Source organism: Scatophagus argus, chromosome 11, assembly GCF_020382885.2.
Source record: "Scatophagus argus isolate fScaArg1 chromosome 11, fScaArg1.pri, whole genome shotgun sequence".
Taxonomy (NCBI): Eukaryota; Metazoa; Chordata; class Actinopteri; family Scatophagidae; genus Scatophagus; species Scatophagus argus.
In genome coordinates, this window is record NC_058503.1 from 1,011,924 (window position 1) to 1,028,836 (window position 16,913).

At 38.1% G+C, this 16,913-nt stretch overlaps 1 protein-coding gene across 11 annotated transcripts in view; it reads right to left on the reverse strand.

Moving 5' to 3' along the window:
• The window catches only part of caska (calcium/calmodulin-dependent serine protein kinase a), a 120,323-nt gene that overhangs the window by 47,990 nt on the left and 55,420 nt on the right, over positions 1–16,913 (reverse strand). For all 11 annotated transcript variants that reach the window (XM_046405125.1, XM_046405122.1, XM_046405119.1 and 8 more), the window contains exons 3-5: positions 7,867–7,972; positions 6,653–6,730; positions 6,489–6,561 (exon numbers count right to left, since the gene is read on the reverse strand). In XM_046405125.1, the coding sequence (XP_046261081.1) occupies positions 6,489–6,561; positions 6,653–6,730; positions 7,867–7,972 (257 nt within the window). The remainder of the gene's footprint in view (positions 1–6,488; positions 6,562–6,652; positions 6,731–7,866; positions 7,973–16,913) is intronic.

Here is a 16,913-nt window from a genome sequence, read left to right on the forward strand (position 1 = left end):
ATTTCTGACTAATAGGGAAAACCCTGAAATCCTTTCACAACACAATAAAACAGTAATTCATCAAGCTTTGTGAACTTAAACTGTTGAAAATTAAACCAATTCTGAGATTTCTTATACAAATGAAAACTAATAATTATCTTCAGTTGGAATAATCTGTTGATTATTTTCTTAGATTCATTGTTTAGTTGAGAGAAAGTCAGAAAATTGTGAACAATATTAAGAGTTTGCATCTGTGCTAGCAGCTCTGCAAGGTTTTCAGTGTACTGCTTTTAGCTAACTGTAACACTACGTTTAAACCCTCACCTTGACAATTCACCAGTTTATTTCAAAAGTAAATTACAGATGCCGTAAAGATCAATCATGATCTAAAAAGATTGTCCACCCAAAGAACTATAAACATTCACATTGGATAAGGTGGACAGAGAATGAGAGAATCATAGTGTTTTTTCCTGATAACTAACTTATTTACGGTACTAACTTATTTATTTACTTACCGGTACTAACAATTACCAGAACTGTTGCCAATTATTTCTGCGAAGTAAATAATTAACCAATATTTCAGTATCAAGCTGCTATTAAGCAGCTTTTACCTTCATCTGTGAATATTTAATTTAAGGAAGTGTTGCTCTTGTTGCCTTGGAATGAACTCATCACAGCTCCTTCCACTGGAACACAAACATACCACACTATTAAAGATTCTACTGTCACTTATCATATTGAATTGGATGACTAATAATTTGAAATAATCACTATTTAAGGTGTTTAATTTTAACACATATTAACATATTGCTGTTAATATATTGCAAAACATTATAAAAAATTGTCACTTGCAAAAACTGACACTTTCTTTTTTTCTCCTTGTAAACACTTATGGGAAGCAATTTGGGGTTCAGACTAACTCACTGACTCAAGAGGAGAAAAGGACGCATTATAGTAGATATATTGTATATATAGATGATTTTTCTTTCTTTCTTTCAAAAAAAAAAAAAATCTCTAAAAACTGCAACACTAATTTTGTAAAGTGACAATCTATAGGAATGAAAATATGATGGCATTTTCAAGATCTGTGTGGTGTGGCCCCTGAGGGACCTTGGTTTGTCAGTCTGAAGCAGCCAGCTAAGAGAATAAAACAACCTCTATTCAGTTCAATTCAATTATTTCTATAGCGCCAAATCACAACAAAAATTGTACATTTACATACATCAAGATACTTTTTAATTACAGTGGGTCTAGACCAAACTCTTTAATTTGATTTTAAGAAGGCTGGGACATTACTGCTGCTCAGCACCACCCCTCCTCCTCCTTTGGGGTACTCCATCAGGGTGGCACAAATCAAACACACTCCAAATTATACAACTAAACACACTACAGCTAATCTAGTGATGCTAACAGTTAGCCTGCTGCTAGCACCATCTGCTCCTCAAAGATCTCCAAACTAACTAACTAACTAACTGCTCCACAGTGCCGAACTGCGCTCTTGGCTCTATCGGTCAATAATTTTGGCATCTTTTTGCAATAATATTAAATTGTCACACTGTCACCTGAAAATCAGGATGTAAAGATCAAAGATCCGAACACAATGCACAGGGGGCCACAACACTTCTTCCTGAGGAGTTCAATGTCAAACTGCATTCAGCCTCACCAGTCAGATTTTTGACATAGCCTGTATGTAGCCTACAAAGCAAGACCTGCAGCATCAAGATGTGTATTGTACAAAGTATTGACTGCCACTGTCTGCCGCTTAGGAGGTGTACTGCTATGAGCACATCGTGATAACTATCGTTAACTATGAGCTTATGATATGTGGTTAGTCCCTGGTACTCTAATTAAAAGGACATTGGTGAGAAAATTGGGGTATGAAAACAGGATTTAGAAAAGTAAGGAGAAATCTTCTGTCTGCCCCTAGTGAAAATGATGTCCGTGTTTCTTCCCTGGGAATTACAAATATCTGTAAAACATTTCAGTACTTGTGTAAAACTGTGTACTGCTCTTCACATTTTGCACATTTGTTTCAAAAGGAGAAAAACCTCTTGCACCGTCCAAATCGCGTACCCCACTTTACCTGCGGTAGCTTAACTGAAAACATTTATCACTTATTTAGCTGAAAGCAATGCCTAACTGGATGACTGTGAGTGTATAATTCTCCCAGCTTTATTACAGATGCCAGCAGCCCATATCAAAGAGTATTACTTAAACCTCTGCTTAGGTTTGTGCATGTGAGAGTGTGTGCATTCATGCATTAATTTGTTTTGTGAGAAAGACAGGAGTCTCCCCAGGGATGGAATTAGTTCCAGCAGTTGTCTGTTGTTGTTAAAGGCATACACACTGACTCATTATTGCCTCTGCTTGTTCGAGCTGGAATGACATGAAAGATGATCTCTACCAGCACTCTCAGGAGGTTGTTAAGCCTTATACAAACAGACAAACAGCACAGAGCATTTAAAAGTTATTAGTCTGTCAGTAAACTGTTCCTCAGTGTGCAGGATTCCTTCTTGATTGCTTTTTGTAAAGTGATGGTTTTTCTGACCCACATCTCATAAGTGTGCACAAGGATATCCTGTAGGAAACTGCTAGGACTAAAACGTAACACAAATTAAGTTGTACTCAACAAGCTTGAGGCTTCCATAGATGTGCAGAGTGTCAGTAATGCTCCACTTTTTTCTCCTCATATTTTCAGTGCCCGAAGGCTGTTGCAGTTCAGATGTAGCTTAGTCTGGACATTGTGTGGGAGTAGTTCCCAAGTGTAATAAATACAGCATCCTCCATACAAGTTGACAGTGCAACGTATTATTATAAACAGAGTGAAGATATTACTCAAAGCTGGGTTTGGTGAAGCTGGATTGGTGCAATTGGTTTAGCTTTTGAGCAAGTCTGCTGCTGCTGGCACAGTACCACTTGCTTTTCAGCTCAGAACTGTTCAAGCACCACAGTCAGGTTAGTTTTAGGTTAGATATTTGATTGAAGTGGTTACATACCCAGTCTAAAACTGTCATGTATATCCATCTCATTCACATGTAAAAAAAAAAAAAAAAACCCCAAAAAAACATCACAATAAATTTACACAACAAAAATGGCTAATGTTACTACTCACAGGTGTCAAGCTGGGTGTGTAGGTAGGCAGGTATGTACTACATGTTGACAGGCAGGTAGGCTATCTAATCATTTACTCTGAACTGAATGAAATGGGTTTATTACAGGCCATGGAAAGCCATATATGCTGTCCTTTTATTATGAATGTTATTGTGCCAACTGACACAACCTCTTAGGTCTCCTAATAATAAGGTCTACTGATAAGATTAATTTCACAACTTTTTGGTGGCTTTTCCCTCCAGTTTTTGCAGAATGTTGCATTGCTTACATTGATCAATCACTCAGCTACACCCAAATTTTTCCTGCCAGTCCGGGGTGGAACCAAACCGGCCACGGCTGCCACCATAAACTGACATGACATGACTAAGATGCATTTACAACCAGCCAGTTTGTGTATAAATGTATGCTGATCTTTGTACCCGAGTGTGTGGAGTGCAAATGTGTGTGTATGACTGGGAAACCTTAAAGTCAGAATTTCATGATTGACACCTCAAGGCCCATTGGATGACATTAAAGAAACCATTAGCTCTGGCAAACAGCCAATCATCATCACGCTACTCAGCAGTGAGTGTATCACAAAGAGGCGTGGAGGAGTGGACTTAGGCCATTTTACCTTGTAAAAACACGTGACAATACTTGCTGAATACCTTTCAGCAGGGAAATCAGTTGTCTCTCCATCCATCTCACTTGTACGTTTTCATATGTAGAATGTGGCATTTGGCCTATAGCCAGGCTTGATAACAAAACAAGAGCCATTAAATTGTGAGAAAGACGAATTCATTCAATTCTGTGTGTTTTCCAGAACTGCAAGTACAAAAGACGTGAAGGGACATTTGCTTCCCTTGATGCAAATTACTATTATTATTAAATAAGTTGGAATATTATCTGAAGACAAGACATGGCAAGACTCCACAAAGGTGGAAGTGAGGAGATGTTTGTGAAATAGTCTCATGTTTGTCACTCATTTTTTGGAATAGGTTATGAAAAATAAGTGTGAGAGATTTTGGTGAAACTCAGTCCAACTCTTTTGATTAGGTTACTGCAGATAACAGAAGAGAATAATATTGAATGTCTACTCTTTTAAGTATTAGTGACTATATTGTGCAAGGCTGTAGCTGCTGTGAACTGTTAAATGTCAGAAAAAATAAGCAGGAAGACACTTGAGGAAACAAAAAGGTAAAAATAAAACAGTGTTCACTGCTGCTGTTGCTCTGCAGTGTAGAGAGCGCCAGGGAAGTCATTTCATAATGCACGCTTAAATTTGAGTCTCTGTCTCTCGCTGACCTTTTGTGCCCAACTACAGCCTCTCACCCTCTGTGTGTCTGTAAAGAGCTGCAGAGTTTTTGTAAATATCTGTTTCCAGATCATTTCAGGCTTTTGAATGTTGTCTGTTGCAGCAGTGAGTCGATATGCTGCTGTTTGTATGAAGTGTCATTCCGTCCTCCCATCCTTTGGTTCATAAGGACAAACTCAATTTGAGTGTTCGGTGCCTAAAAGGAGCTGTAAACACTAAACATACCTGAAGGACCACTTTCTGCACCTACATAAACAATACGCCCAAGGAAACAGTTATTTGCTGTTTTAACTTAAGGCTTAAATAGACTAGAACACAAAGACAGCTAAGTAGAATTGATGAGTGGCGTTTCCTTCTCAGAATTACAGAAAAGCTATGCCTATCCTCACTGAGCTTCTTGTAAAACTGTGAATTTAACCACAGTGTAAAAAGAAGCAGCACAGTTAACATGACAAATGGACGTACTACTAGAACATATGAACGCTGATGTTAGTACTAAAGTTCCAGTCTTCCTGCAGAGACATATGTTATGTTTTCGGAAGCCAAACTATAAAATTCACACAGGTAAAGCATGCTGTCTCTTCTGTTCAGAGCATCTGACAAGGTTCCTTCACCTTAGTATAGCTGGAGAAAAAAGAAATGTTATAGTTCTAAGGTAAGGTATATGTCAGGGTGACTCCTATTCATTCATGTTTACATCAAAAGCTCTGCTGGTTTTATGGATTCCGCAGATTGCTCAACACAACGTCAGGATCTGTGCTTTGACATTCAACATCACTTGAAAAAGTACGAGCACAAACCCTGCATGTGTGAACAGCCTCAGAAAAGTTCACCTTCGGACCTTCAGACCTTCAGACACTGATTTAACACTGACACTGATGCTGGCTTTCAGTGTTCACAACTAGTCCAGATAAACTAACTCTTTATGCTTTTTCTTTTAAGATGCTCTACTCATCAGTGTCTTTATGTGGTAATTTACTTTCTCAGTCTGTGTGCAGGTGCTATAATGAGCTTGAATTTTGTAACATGTGAAGGACGGAATTTCATAAAAGATAATACGTACTCCTAAGACACTGCGTTTATGAGAATGGGACAGACAGACAGACACAGATGGACAAAGTCATAGCCATTGCCAGCACGGCAAACAAACCCAATGTGAGGGTGAAATAGTGAAAAATCTGAATTTCTCACTGTCCAAAGAAACCTGAATTCAAAGTGTTTTATATTCACCAGCGAGTGTGAAGAGCCCTGACTGCTGATTTGTCACTGATCAACATGTTGATGTAAAAAGATGATGTGAGCTGATGAAAGACAAACTACCTCCCACTTTTTTCACTCCTAACAAAAAGAGTGCTTCTGTCAATGTGATATCAGGGCAGGTTGAAGCATTCACAGTACACAGAACTGAAATGTTTCTGGATCCTACACAGAGCACGGGGGGGCAGAGGAGAAATCACACGAGCCACTGTTAAAAGCTGATAGATTTCTTTGTCTGAGAAATGTGAAAAATGACACAGATAAGAACAAGGTAAACTAAAATTAACTTTATGAAGATATGTCAGTGGAGACATTTTTAGATCCAAAATACCTAATAACCTAATTACTGGGATTGTACTCCTAAGATTACAGGCTCACTTATTCGTGTTTTGGGAGGCAGCAGACTCTGTGCAGTAATCAGACCAGTTCTACACATGCCAACAGGCACCACCTGCAGGAAGACAAAGCAGCAGCAGCAGTTTCGACCTACAGTCTTGGGCCTAGGCATAATGATGCTGTGACCTCCAAACAAACAAAGTAATAGTTTCTGTGGTCTTAATATTTGCACCAAAGCAATGAGTATTAAAACTATTTTTATTTTGTTTATCAAAACTGCTGTGCAAAGAGTCCTGGGTGCACAAACAATGCAAAATGACATATATAGAGTTATCCTTTAAGATTCTACTATCTATTAGGCAACCATTTGAATAGTAATCAAAATTTTGTTAAAACTGCCTTAACTGCACATATCTGTAATATATGTCTCTCTCAAAGCCATAATCACTTTGCACTTATAGATAAGTAAGGTTATAGTAAAATGAGGAAATTAACTGCGAGTCAGAAATACCTTGACATCCCGGTGGATGACATTGTTGTCATGGCAATAGCGTAGAGCCTCGAGGATCTGTCTCATGTAGTGACTAAGGAAAAGACATTGTACAGTTATTGTTGTATCACAGTAAAGTTTTGGTTTGCATTTAAAGAAAGAAAATCAAATGCATAAAGGCTCACCTAGCCACTGCTTCGCTGTAGACAAAGCCAGCATCTGCCCTCTTCACAATCTCAAAACACAAGTCAGCTCCATCCATGCTAATAAAGACAGATATTGAATGAGTTAGTTAAAACCAGGTTCTAACCTAAGTTGACAGCATATCTCACTGCACACAAACGAGTTCAATCAATAAGCTAATTAGGACAGACTTAAAAGCTATAGCCATTGGTCCACTGCACACTACCTCAGTCCTGTTTAGCTGGCTGTTTACAGCCAACACACATGTAGTGGACTGAATGAAATCAGATACACACACTCGCACACACGCTTAATTATGACCCAGTCATTTAGCCATAGCCAATTCTGTCTTTCATAACTGCTGTGCTCCCATTCTTAATCAAATTACTCAAACCTACTCCTTATTGTCACCAAGCCTCTTCACCAAGGCTGTTATGTAGAACGTGGCTGCAGCACATCCATATTTCCTCTGCTCCTACCAGCTCACAGCACGAAGCCACAAGGGAAGCACATGAACTTGTCTACATTTATCTGCCATGTTTACTCAGTTATGTACTCTGCAGCACTCAAACAATGTCTCAGATCTACCTACATTCCTGTGTGTGTATGAATACGAAGCTTACACACAAATGAGCTCCAAAACTGTAAAAAAGTTCTTTAAATTGAGCTCACTTTCATCTCCTTGAAAGTTTCCTCCCCTGTACTGTGCCCTATGACAGAACTACGTGCGAAACCCAACCGTTTGCCTGTTCAGCGATAGTGGAATTAAATGATAAAGGAATTAGTTCTCTCAGCTTTGAGAGAAGCTGGAGGCAGCAGCAAGTGTGAAATCTTAATCTCATCTCTTTTCCGCTCATATATAATACAGCACTCACCCATGCACACCTTCTACCCCCTTCCTTTTTTCTTACCCCACCACCATCTTGAGCTAACAAGCTCTCTCATATCAGTGCTGATTATATAAAACCACTGGAGGTTTTGCTTTCTCTCTGCCCTGCTGTTGCTGCAACTGCCCTCCTAATGCTGTCCCTGTCTCTGTCTCTCCTTCTTCTCAATGACCTCTTCTTACAGCTCGTCTGTAGATGCAACCCAGCGCCACATCTGCCCCACAGGTATGATCTTTTCCGCTGACCCTAATGTGTGCTGGTGTGAGGTTTTTAGCATGACTTGTGAGCTAAATCATGATGAGTAGATTCCTTGCCACACAGAGACTTACAACTCGAACACCATGTAAAGCATCCCATCTGAGCTGTATGTCTCCAGCAGTTCCACAATGTGGGGGTGCTTCAGCATGTGACAGATGCTGGCCTCCCTCTTCAGATCTGAAAACACACAAAGAGAGGGAGAAAGACAATGGGATGAGCATATTTTGAAGCAGGATGAGCATGTAGTTCAATATTCTATAGAGAATATATTAACCCTATTTATTGTGAGGACAATCCTACACAATTGATACACAATTTTTTTTTTAAATTGTCAATCTGTTATGACTTTTAATTTTCTGCTTAATTAGTAAGTTACTTCTAAATTTGGCCTGGGAGATGAAATGATGGTTATTTGTACCGGTGACAGATATGAATATGAATGCACCCTGGCTCATGAACAGCCTATCACATCCATAAGAGTGACATGCATCATGTGACAAACGAACAACAGAAACGGTGGAGTGAGGACATGAGTGCAATGTGGGGACAAGTCTGGCTATGTGTTTTACAAGCAGTAATAACACGTCAAAGTCAATCTGAAAAGCACAAATGAGACAGACACAACAGATTTGCACTCTACACCCTTAAGTTCAAGAATAAAAGTAACTTTTTAATCAGAAATCTAAAATGTTAAAAGTTTCAATCAATTCTATGTGTGGTTTGTAAATATTGAGCATTTTGAATCATTCCCTGTGAACAACTTCACATGTATGACACTCATATTATTGTTAAACAACAAATAGATTTATTGTATGAATGCTAAACATGAATGTTTGCGTGAATGCTGACAAGTTTCAAGTGACAGAAGCAGTGAGTGCTGCAAAGAGTGCAGGCACTATGTAATGTACTGATCTTCCCGCCTCCAAAGTACCCAGTACACGAATTTGTGTGAGCAGCTGCTCTGGGCTTCATCGGGAGGGCGCAACTCCTCCTCACTGCGCAGGTGCTACGACCACTCTGCAGGAGTCTTGAATACAACAGCAAAGAACACATCCCAGCAAGAACCCAATCAAGGGTCCATAATCAAGGAGCTTCTACTAGCATTTCTTTATGCAACAAAAATAAATAAAAGAGCCTCCACACCTTCTTAAGCATCAAATGCATTGATGCTTAAGAAGGGAGCCCACATTGGAGAGCCAGAAGGACGAGAGAACCGCTCAGCTAGGGTTTGTTTTTAGCCAAGCACAGACCCCAGCCCTCTCGCTGCGCTTCCACTTCCTTACACACAACTTCTGACATGGTATGAGGTTTGACGCCCTGCAAACTGAGATCAGGGAGCTTCTCCAGATTATAATTTCCATCTCTGTTAACAAAACATTTTTTAATATTTCCAGCAAGTTGATCGTGTACTGCTTTGTAGATGATTTGTACTGTTGTGATGAACCAGGTCAGTGAATTTTAATAGTCCTGTTTGTAAAAATAATGAATTGGTGTGATCCTTATACCTAGCATTATGAATTATTCTTATGGCTCCTTTCTGCAGTATGGATAGTGGTTGTATTGTACATTTGTAAGTATTTCCCCAAACCACTGCACAGTAATGTAAATATGGTAAAATAATTGAACAGTATAGAATGCGGAGTGAGATGTGGTCCAGAATGTGTTTTACTTTGCTCAGAACCGCAATGCTCCTTGACAGTTTGCTTTGTACATGTTTTATGTGAGACTTCCAGTTTATTTTGTCATCCATAATTACCCCAAGAAACTTATGTACTCTTTTGATATCCACCCCATCTACTTGTATTTGTACTTGTGTATTTTCATTGCAGTTACTTAATAACATGAATTTGGTTATAGCTAGGTATAATGATAATTTGCTCCTGTCAAACCACCTTTTCAATTTGCACATTTCAATAGTGACCCTTCCCAGTAGTTCTTGTAAATCCCCCCCAGAACAAAAAATACTAGTATCACCAGCAAATAATACAAGTTTTAAAACTTTTGACACTTTACATATGTCATTTATATAAAGTATAAACATTTTTGGACCTAATACGGACATGGGCCATGGGGGACACCACAAACAATGTCCAAGCATGAGGAAGAATATTCCCAAACTTCACAAATTGTTTACTTCTCACCCACCACAAAACTAAACCCCTGATCCCATACTGTTCAAGTTTATTGATTAATATCTTATGGCTGATTGTATCAAATGCTTTTTCAAGGTCTATGAATATTCCTACTGAATGCAGTTTTTGATCTAAAGCATTAGTGATCTCCTCAATTGATTCTATCAATGTCACTGATGTTGAACTATTGGCTCTAAAGCCATATTGACTATCCGAAAGTAATTTATGTTTTTTTATGAAATTGTCTAATCTGTTATTGAATATTTTTTCTAAAATTTTGGAAAACTTTAGCTATTTTCATTTTGTTCGGAAATTCACCAGTTTGGAATGATAAATTACAGATATCCTCCCTAAATTACAGATATCCTCCCTGTCTCTCTCTCTTCTATCCTCCCTGTCTCTCTTCCTCCCTTTCCTCTGTCTCCCCGTCTCTCCTCTCCCCCCTCTCCCTCCCAGGCAGTCACAGCTGAAGGCCGTCTACACTGAGTCTGGTTCTACTTGAGGTTTCTGCCTGTTAAAAGGAAGTTTTTCCTCACCACTGTCACCAAATGCTTACTCAGTGTGGGGTTTTGCCCTGGGATCTGTTTTTCTCTGATTCTCCTCTTTTTGGTTGTTGTTTACACCTGTAAAGTGTCTTGAGATAACTGTGTTATGAACTGGCACTTTAAATTGAATTGAATTGAATTGAATGTATGTTAATGGTTTTGAAATCCAATTACCTTTTTAACAACTTTCATATCAATTTCATTTGAATCAGTAGATACTTTGATTTTACATTTATTTACAATATCTATTATTTCTTTTTCTTCCAGTGCTGTGAGGAACATCGAACTGGGATTTCCCATTATGATGTTATCATCCCAATCCTCAGCTAACAATGGATCAGGAATTTTTCCCGCCAAGTTTGGTCCAACATGTACAAAGAAATTGTTAAAGCTGTTGACCACATCCTCCATATTGTCCTTTTTAATATTGTTACTAATAAAATAACTATGTAACTATGTTGTTTAGCACCCTCTTTAATAATACTACTTAATATGTCCCATATTCCTTTATTATTGTTTTTGTTATTGTATAATATTTTACTATAGTATTCCTTCCTACATTCCCTGATAATGTTGGTTAACTTCTTTTTGTATTTTTTGTACTTATTTTCTGCCTCTTTAGTCCTTTGTTTTGTAAATTCTCTGTATAGTGCATTTTTCTTTTTACAGGCATTTCGTAATCCTTTTGTGAGCCATGGTTGGTCTTTACATTTTTTGTTTCTCACAGTATCGTTTTATTGGACAATTTTGATCACATAATGATGTAAATATACTTAGAAAAGTTTCATATGCACTATCGATGTCACTTTCATTGTATACTCTTTCCTAATTTTGTGCCAGTAAATCGTTCTTTAACGTGTTGATAGTTTCCTCTGTCCTTATCCATCTGTATTTTACTTATTTCTCCAATCATTTTTTCTGGTGATTGCTGTCATAAACTGTGAAAACTAATAATAGTCCACTCACTGTGTTATTCTCAGTATCACTGGTGAATATGTTTGCGATTAAAGTAGCACAATGTGATGTAATTCTTCTAGGTCTAGTGATTTTTGGGTATAAACCCATACTGTACATCATATTGATAAATTCATCAGTAATTTTATGGTTATTTGGATTAAACAATTTAAACCTATAGGGGCCAGTCTTTTTGTTTTATTTTTTAAATATTCATTTTTTGACACCAAGATTTTAAAAGGCTATAGCTTGAAAGTGGTTAGAGATAATGGCATGTGATAAATGAGAAAAATGTTGGATATGACCCAAAGTTAGTCGGGGTTAAACAGAAAGTCTCCAGACCTCAATCCCACTGAAAATCTGTGGAGGGAGCTGAAACTTCAAGGTGCCAAGCAACAGCTTTAAGGATTTGGAGAGGATCTGCAAAGGGGAGTGGACCAAAATCCCTCCCAAGATCTGTGCAAACCTGGTTAAAAACTACAACAAATATATGACCTATGTGCTTGTCAGCAAAGGTTTCTCCACAAAGTATTAAGTCCTATTGTTCCAGGGATCAAATACTTATTTCATGCAAAAATATGAAAATAAAGTAATAAAATTTATATGATTATGATGGATTTTTTTTGGTGATATTCTGCCTCTAAATGTAAAAATATACCTATGATTAAAATTATACACAGTTCCACTCTTTGTAAGTGGGCAAAATCGACAAAATCAACAAGGGATCAAATAATTATTGCTCCCACTGTACATGTTCAGCCCACGGAAGCTGAATATTGAGATATTGAGGTATTTCCTGGCTGCTGTCCTGGAGGTGATTTATGGACATTAACACCGAATGGGAAAAGACATGACTAAGTAGATATTTCAGCAAAAATATGATAAGGTAACACACAATCTCTCTTTCTCTCTCTCTCTCACACACACACACGCACACACACACACACACACACTCTCTCTCTCTCTCTCTCTCTCTCTCTCTCTCTCTCTCTCAAGGGAACTATAATGAAAGGTTACTGTATTGTTCATTCTATGGATTCGGCACCATTTCATTCAGCTCCAAATTTTAATTCTTGAGCCACTTATGCTGCTGAGAACCTCAGCACAAACATTAAACTAATCCTCTGAGGACAAGCACAAGGTGTAGGTTAGCTTTAACATGATGCTATTGCTGCTAGAGCAGGATAAGTGGCAATCTTAAGGGCAATGAAGCCTGGTACATTTAGTGTTATATGGTGAGCCTGCTACCTACGTCTGTCAGGGTAACTGCGGCTCGAGATTACGAAAGATATTTTCCTTTCAAATATGAAGCAAATCACCACATTGGTTTTTTGAGCTTAGATAAACTGTGGCAGGGAAGACACTTTCATTGCTTTTTTAAATTAATTTTTTTTTTAAATTTTAAGTTACTTTATTAATCTCAAGCTGGGAAATTACTTCTCTGCGTTTAGCCCATCACTGATTGAAACACACACGCATGCAACATGCAACATGCAGTGAAACACACAGGAGCAGTGGGCTGCACCAAGCGCCCGGGGAGCATATTGGGGGTTAAGTGCCTTGCTCAAGGGCACATCAGCCGGCTAATGGGGGGTGTGGACATTATCACTCCTCTGTGTGTGTGTGTGTGTTCCTGTAGTTGTGGGGATAAAAATCTGTTTACACAGTCCACCTTACTTATAGGGACAAAATGCAAGTCCCCACAAGGTAAAGCATTAAATAATAGGGTGAGGTTAAGGCTAGAATAAGCTAAGGGTTACTACAACGAGTAAAATCACACGCAATCAATGCACATTTTAGATTGTGACCAATCCTAATGATAATAATGTTTAATCAGCATCTTGATATGCCACATCTTATCTTAGCACTTGGAAGAAGTGATCACGACCACAGATTTGAACAAATTTGTGTTCTGAGAAAAGAGTCTTTTGTGTGCACAGAGAAGATTTAAATCTTTCAATTCAACTTGTCGTATATTCTCTTCAAGAATGTTAAAACAAAAAGAATTCAGAATAAATGTGCAATAGATAAACAGAGGGCGGCACGGTGGTGCAGTGGTTAGCACTGTCGCCTCATAGCAAGAGGGTTCCAGGTTCGAATCCCGGTCTGGGCCCTTCTATGTGGAGTTTGCATGTTCTCCCTGTGCCTGCGTGGGTTTTCTCCGGGTACTTCGGCTTCCTCCCACAATACCAAAAACATGCACATTAGGTTAATTGGCTACTCTAAATTGCCCCTAGGTGTGAGTGTGTGTGTGGTTGTCTGTCTTTGTGTGTTGGCCCTGTGATTGACTGGCGACCAGTCCAGGGTGAACCCCGCCTCTCGCCCGTAGTCAGCTGGGATAGGCTCCAGCTCCCCCGTGACCCTGACGGATAAGTGGTATAGAAAATGGATGGATGGATGGATAGATAAACAGACTCTAAGTTCTAGCATCAGCTCTAAATCAGCATTATGAGCAGCTTTATCTACATATCCAATAAATGGAGATACAACGGAGGAAAACGCATCACTTCAAGATTTCCGATAGATATCCATAAAAGCTTGATTGTTTTTAACTAATACCACCACATTAAGTAAAGACTCCCTTGACATCCCACTGATAACATTATCTCAGTATAATGTGGATCTTAAGAACACAATTATTAGATTATTAGATTGGGTGTTTGCTATCAGTATGCCACCAGATGTCACTATTCTTGTAGAGAATGAAGCCCCAATGCTTCGGATTTCAGCTTTTTTTTTGTTGTTATTTTTTTGTTTGTTTTGTTTTGGGGGGTTTTGTTTGTTTTTTAGGTATAAAACAGAAAGCTTCAAAGCTTCATTTCATCCACCTGTGATTATGTATCTGGATCTGCCAAAAGTAAAATGAATTAATATTAGTTCTTAATTAAGAAGCTTTTGTTAAAAAAGTTTTTATAAGATGTTTTGTTTGATTTTATTGACACTAATTGATTCCATAATATCTAGTGCCATCAGTTACAGCTGCAGTTTGTTTTTTTATCATATCACTGTTTTAAAGATGTTATGTACTTGCATAGAAAAAGAAAATAGCAATAGCCAGTCTAGCAAGGAATCTATTACTATGCATGGAGATGGCAGTTTCCTGCAAGCAGTGAGAACTGTTTATCTGTTCGTTTACTACATCATACTTTAGAATATCAAAGTCAGTGCTCTCCACAGCTCTAAGTATCTTTATGCAGAGCAACTGGAGTTTTTGGATAAAAAAAGAGAGGGAGGGATAAAAAGAGAAGAGAGAGAGAGAGAGAGTGATAAAGAGAGAAGAGGTGTGCTAAGCTCCTGGATGTCAGAACAATCTCATATGGTCAAAAACCACACAGTCACAGTACTGTATGACTGGAGGAAGACAGGGAGGACGGATGAAGGGTGCAAGAAGAAACAACCAAGGGGGAGAAATGAGGAGAAAATGGAAGTTAAAAGCAGTGTGATACAGAGAAACACATGGAAATACAGAGAAGAGAAGGAGAGTGTGAAGGAATGAGGGAGGTGGGAGAATGAAAGAGATGGAGGGAAGTGAGTAGGCAATGGCACATGATGATTTTTGCTCATTTTCTGGCTCGCTGTTCGCTCTCATCCCCTCTGAGGGCTGACCTATTCATCAAACAGACTGCCAAACAAGCCCATGTGTTAAAGTGTGTCAGAGCAAAAACACTATTCGATATTCAATGGGAACTATTGTTTTTAAAAAATAAATTTTTAATGAAAGAATACACTAAAACAGTCCCATAGTGGTGGCAATCAATCAATATGCCAAAAAATAATATCAAAATCTAATCATAAACTAGTCTTATCTCAATTTTGAAATGTCCTGTAGAATACAGTTCAACTTGAAAGAGCTTGTGACTTTCTCTATTTTCATCACTGATGCACAATACTGTGAAGACAGTTTTTGGAACAAGATCCTAACTCACCACGATTCTAGCTATAATTCAGCCTGTATTATTCACGTAATCCAAGGAGCCACATGAAGTAATTCCTCCAATTAGAATAGCCACATAGCTGGCTACATCTATTGGTTTGTTCATGCAGCATGGACCTGCCACTCATTGAGGTTAGGAAACAGAAGTAAGAGGACGTCAATTATGACAATCTCCATGATTCACCTGAAAAGTAGCCTCATGATATAAAATCAATCCACACTGCTCTGACACTTACATATACAGTTAACATTTAGCTCAGGATTTTCAGAGTGATATGATGATGCTTTTGCAAGTGAGAATGCACAAATGACATATTTCTGGTTAGACCCAGATATCTGTCAAAACACTAGATAAAACCACCTTAATGTAAGGTGTATTAACCAGGCAAACTTATAATAACTTATAACATAAAGTGGTTGTTTTGGCTCCTGTGTGACTTCAATTCATAAAAGATACGTTACCACAAAATAAACAAATAAACAAGTCCTACACATTTCCTGTCGGTGTTATTTTAAAAAATTCATCTTTACAGTGTGAGGACAGTGCATGTGGTGTTCTGTGGAGGGGTCACTGTATGAATAGCTGAACATTTAATGTCTGTTCTCCAGAAGCTTATGTAAAGTAAGAAGAAGCACCAATATCTCTGCCATGCCAGATTATGTTCTCAGCCACAGCAAATTACAAAAAGTAAAGAGGGAGACTGTGTAATGTGGCAGGTAAATCTCCTCTAAGAAATATTAATTATCTTGAACTCACAGCATGTCTCCAATAAATTAACTCTGCTTGAAGTTTGCATTACTAGTTATTGGTTCCATTTTGATTTCATTTTGTGGTTTTGTTACAGCATGATCAATAGAAATTTTTACAAAATAATATTTTAACGTGAGAATAAAGTTAATGCAAAGTTATACAAGTAATATTAACATCAGAATCCTATCAATTTTTAAGACCTGTCAAAGTATTTAAGATATTTTAAGGCTTAAAATTCTGATTAAGTGACAGTTGGATTTTAGAGTTTTAAAGACTTTTTAAGGACTATGAGATATAAAGCTACATTATCATCTTCATTCATCCAGACAGCAATTTTTAAGAATGGGGTAGGATTTGGGCAGGTCACTAGTGTACAAACTTGCCAGCTCTCCAAAGCTGTCCTTAGGCTGTATTAAATGCTAACATGAGCAGGTTGACATATTCAAAATGACAATGCTAACATGCTGACATTAAACACGTAATATTTAGCATCTTCACCTCTCTTTAAAAAACACACATTTGACCCAGAGGTTTTAAGCAACTGTAGATTAATATCTAACCTTCCATTTCTTTCCAAGATCCTTCAAATAACAGTCGCCAATCAGTTATTTGACTTTCTACATAATAATAACTTATTTGAGGATTTTCAATCTGGCTTTAGAGCTCATCACAGCACAGAAACAGCATTGGTCAAAGTCACAAATGACCTCCTCCTGGCATCAGACAAGGGATTTATCTCTGTCCTTTGGATTGTTTTGGTGTAAGTTACAGGGTTTTTGAGATATCAGCTGTAAAGATGTTT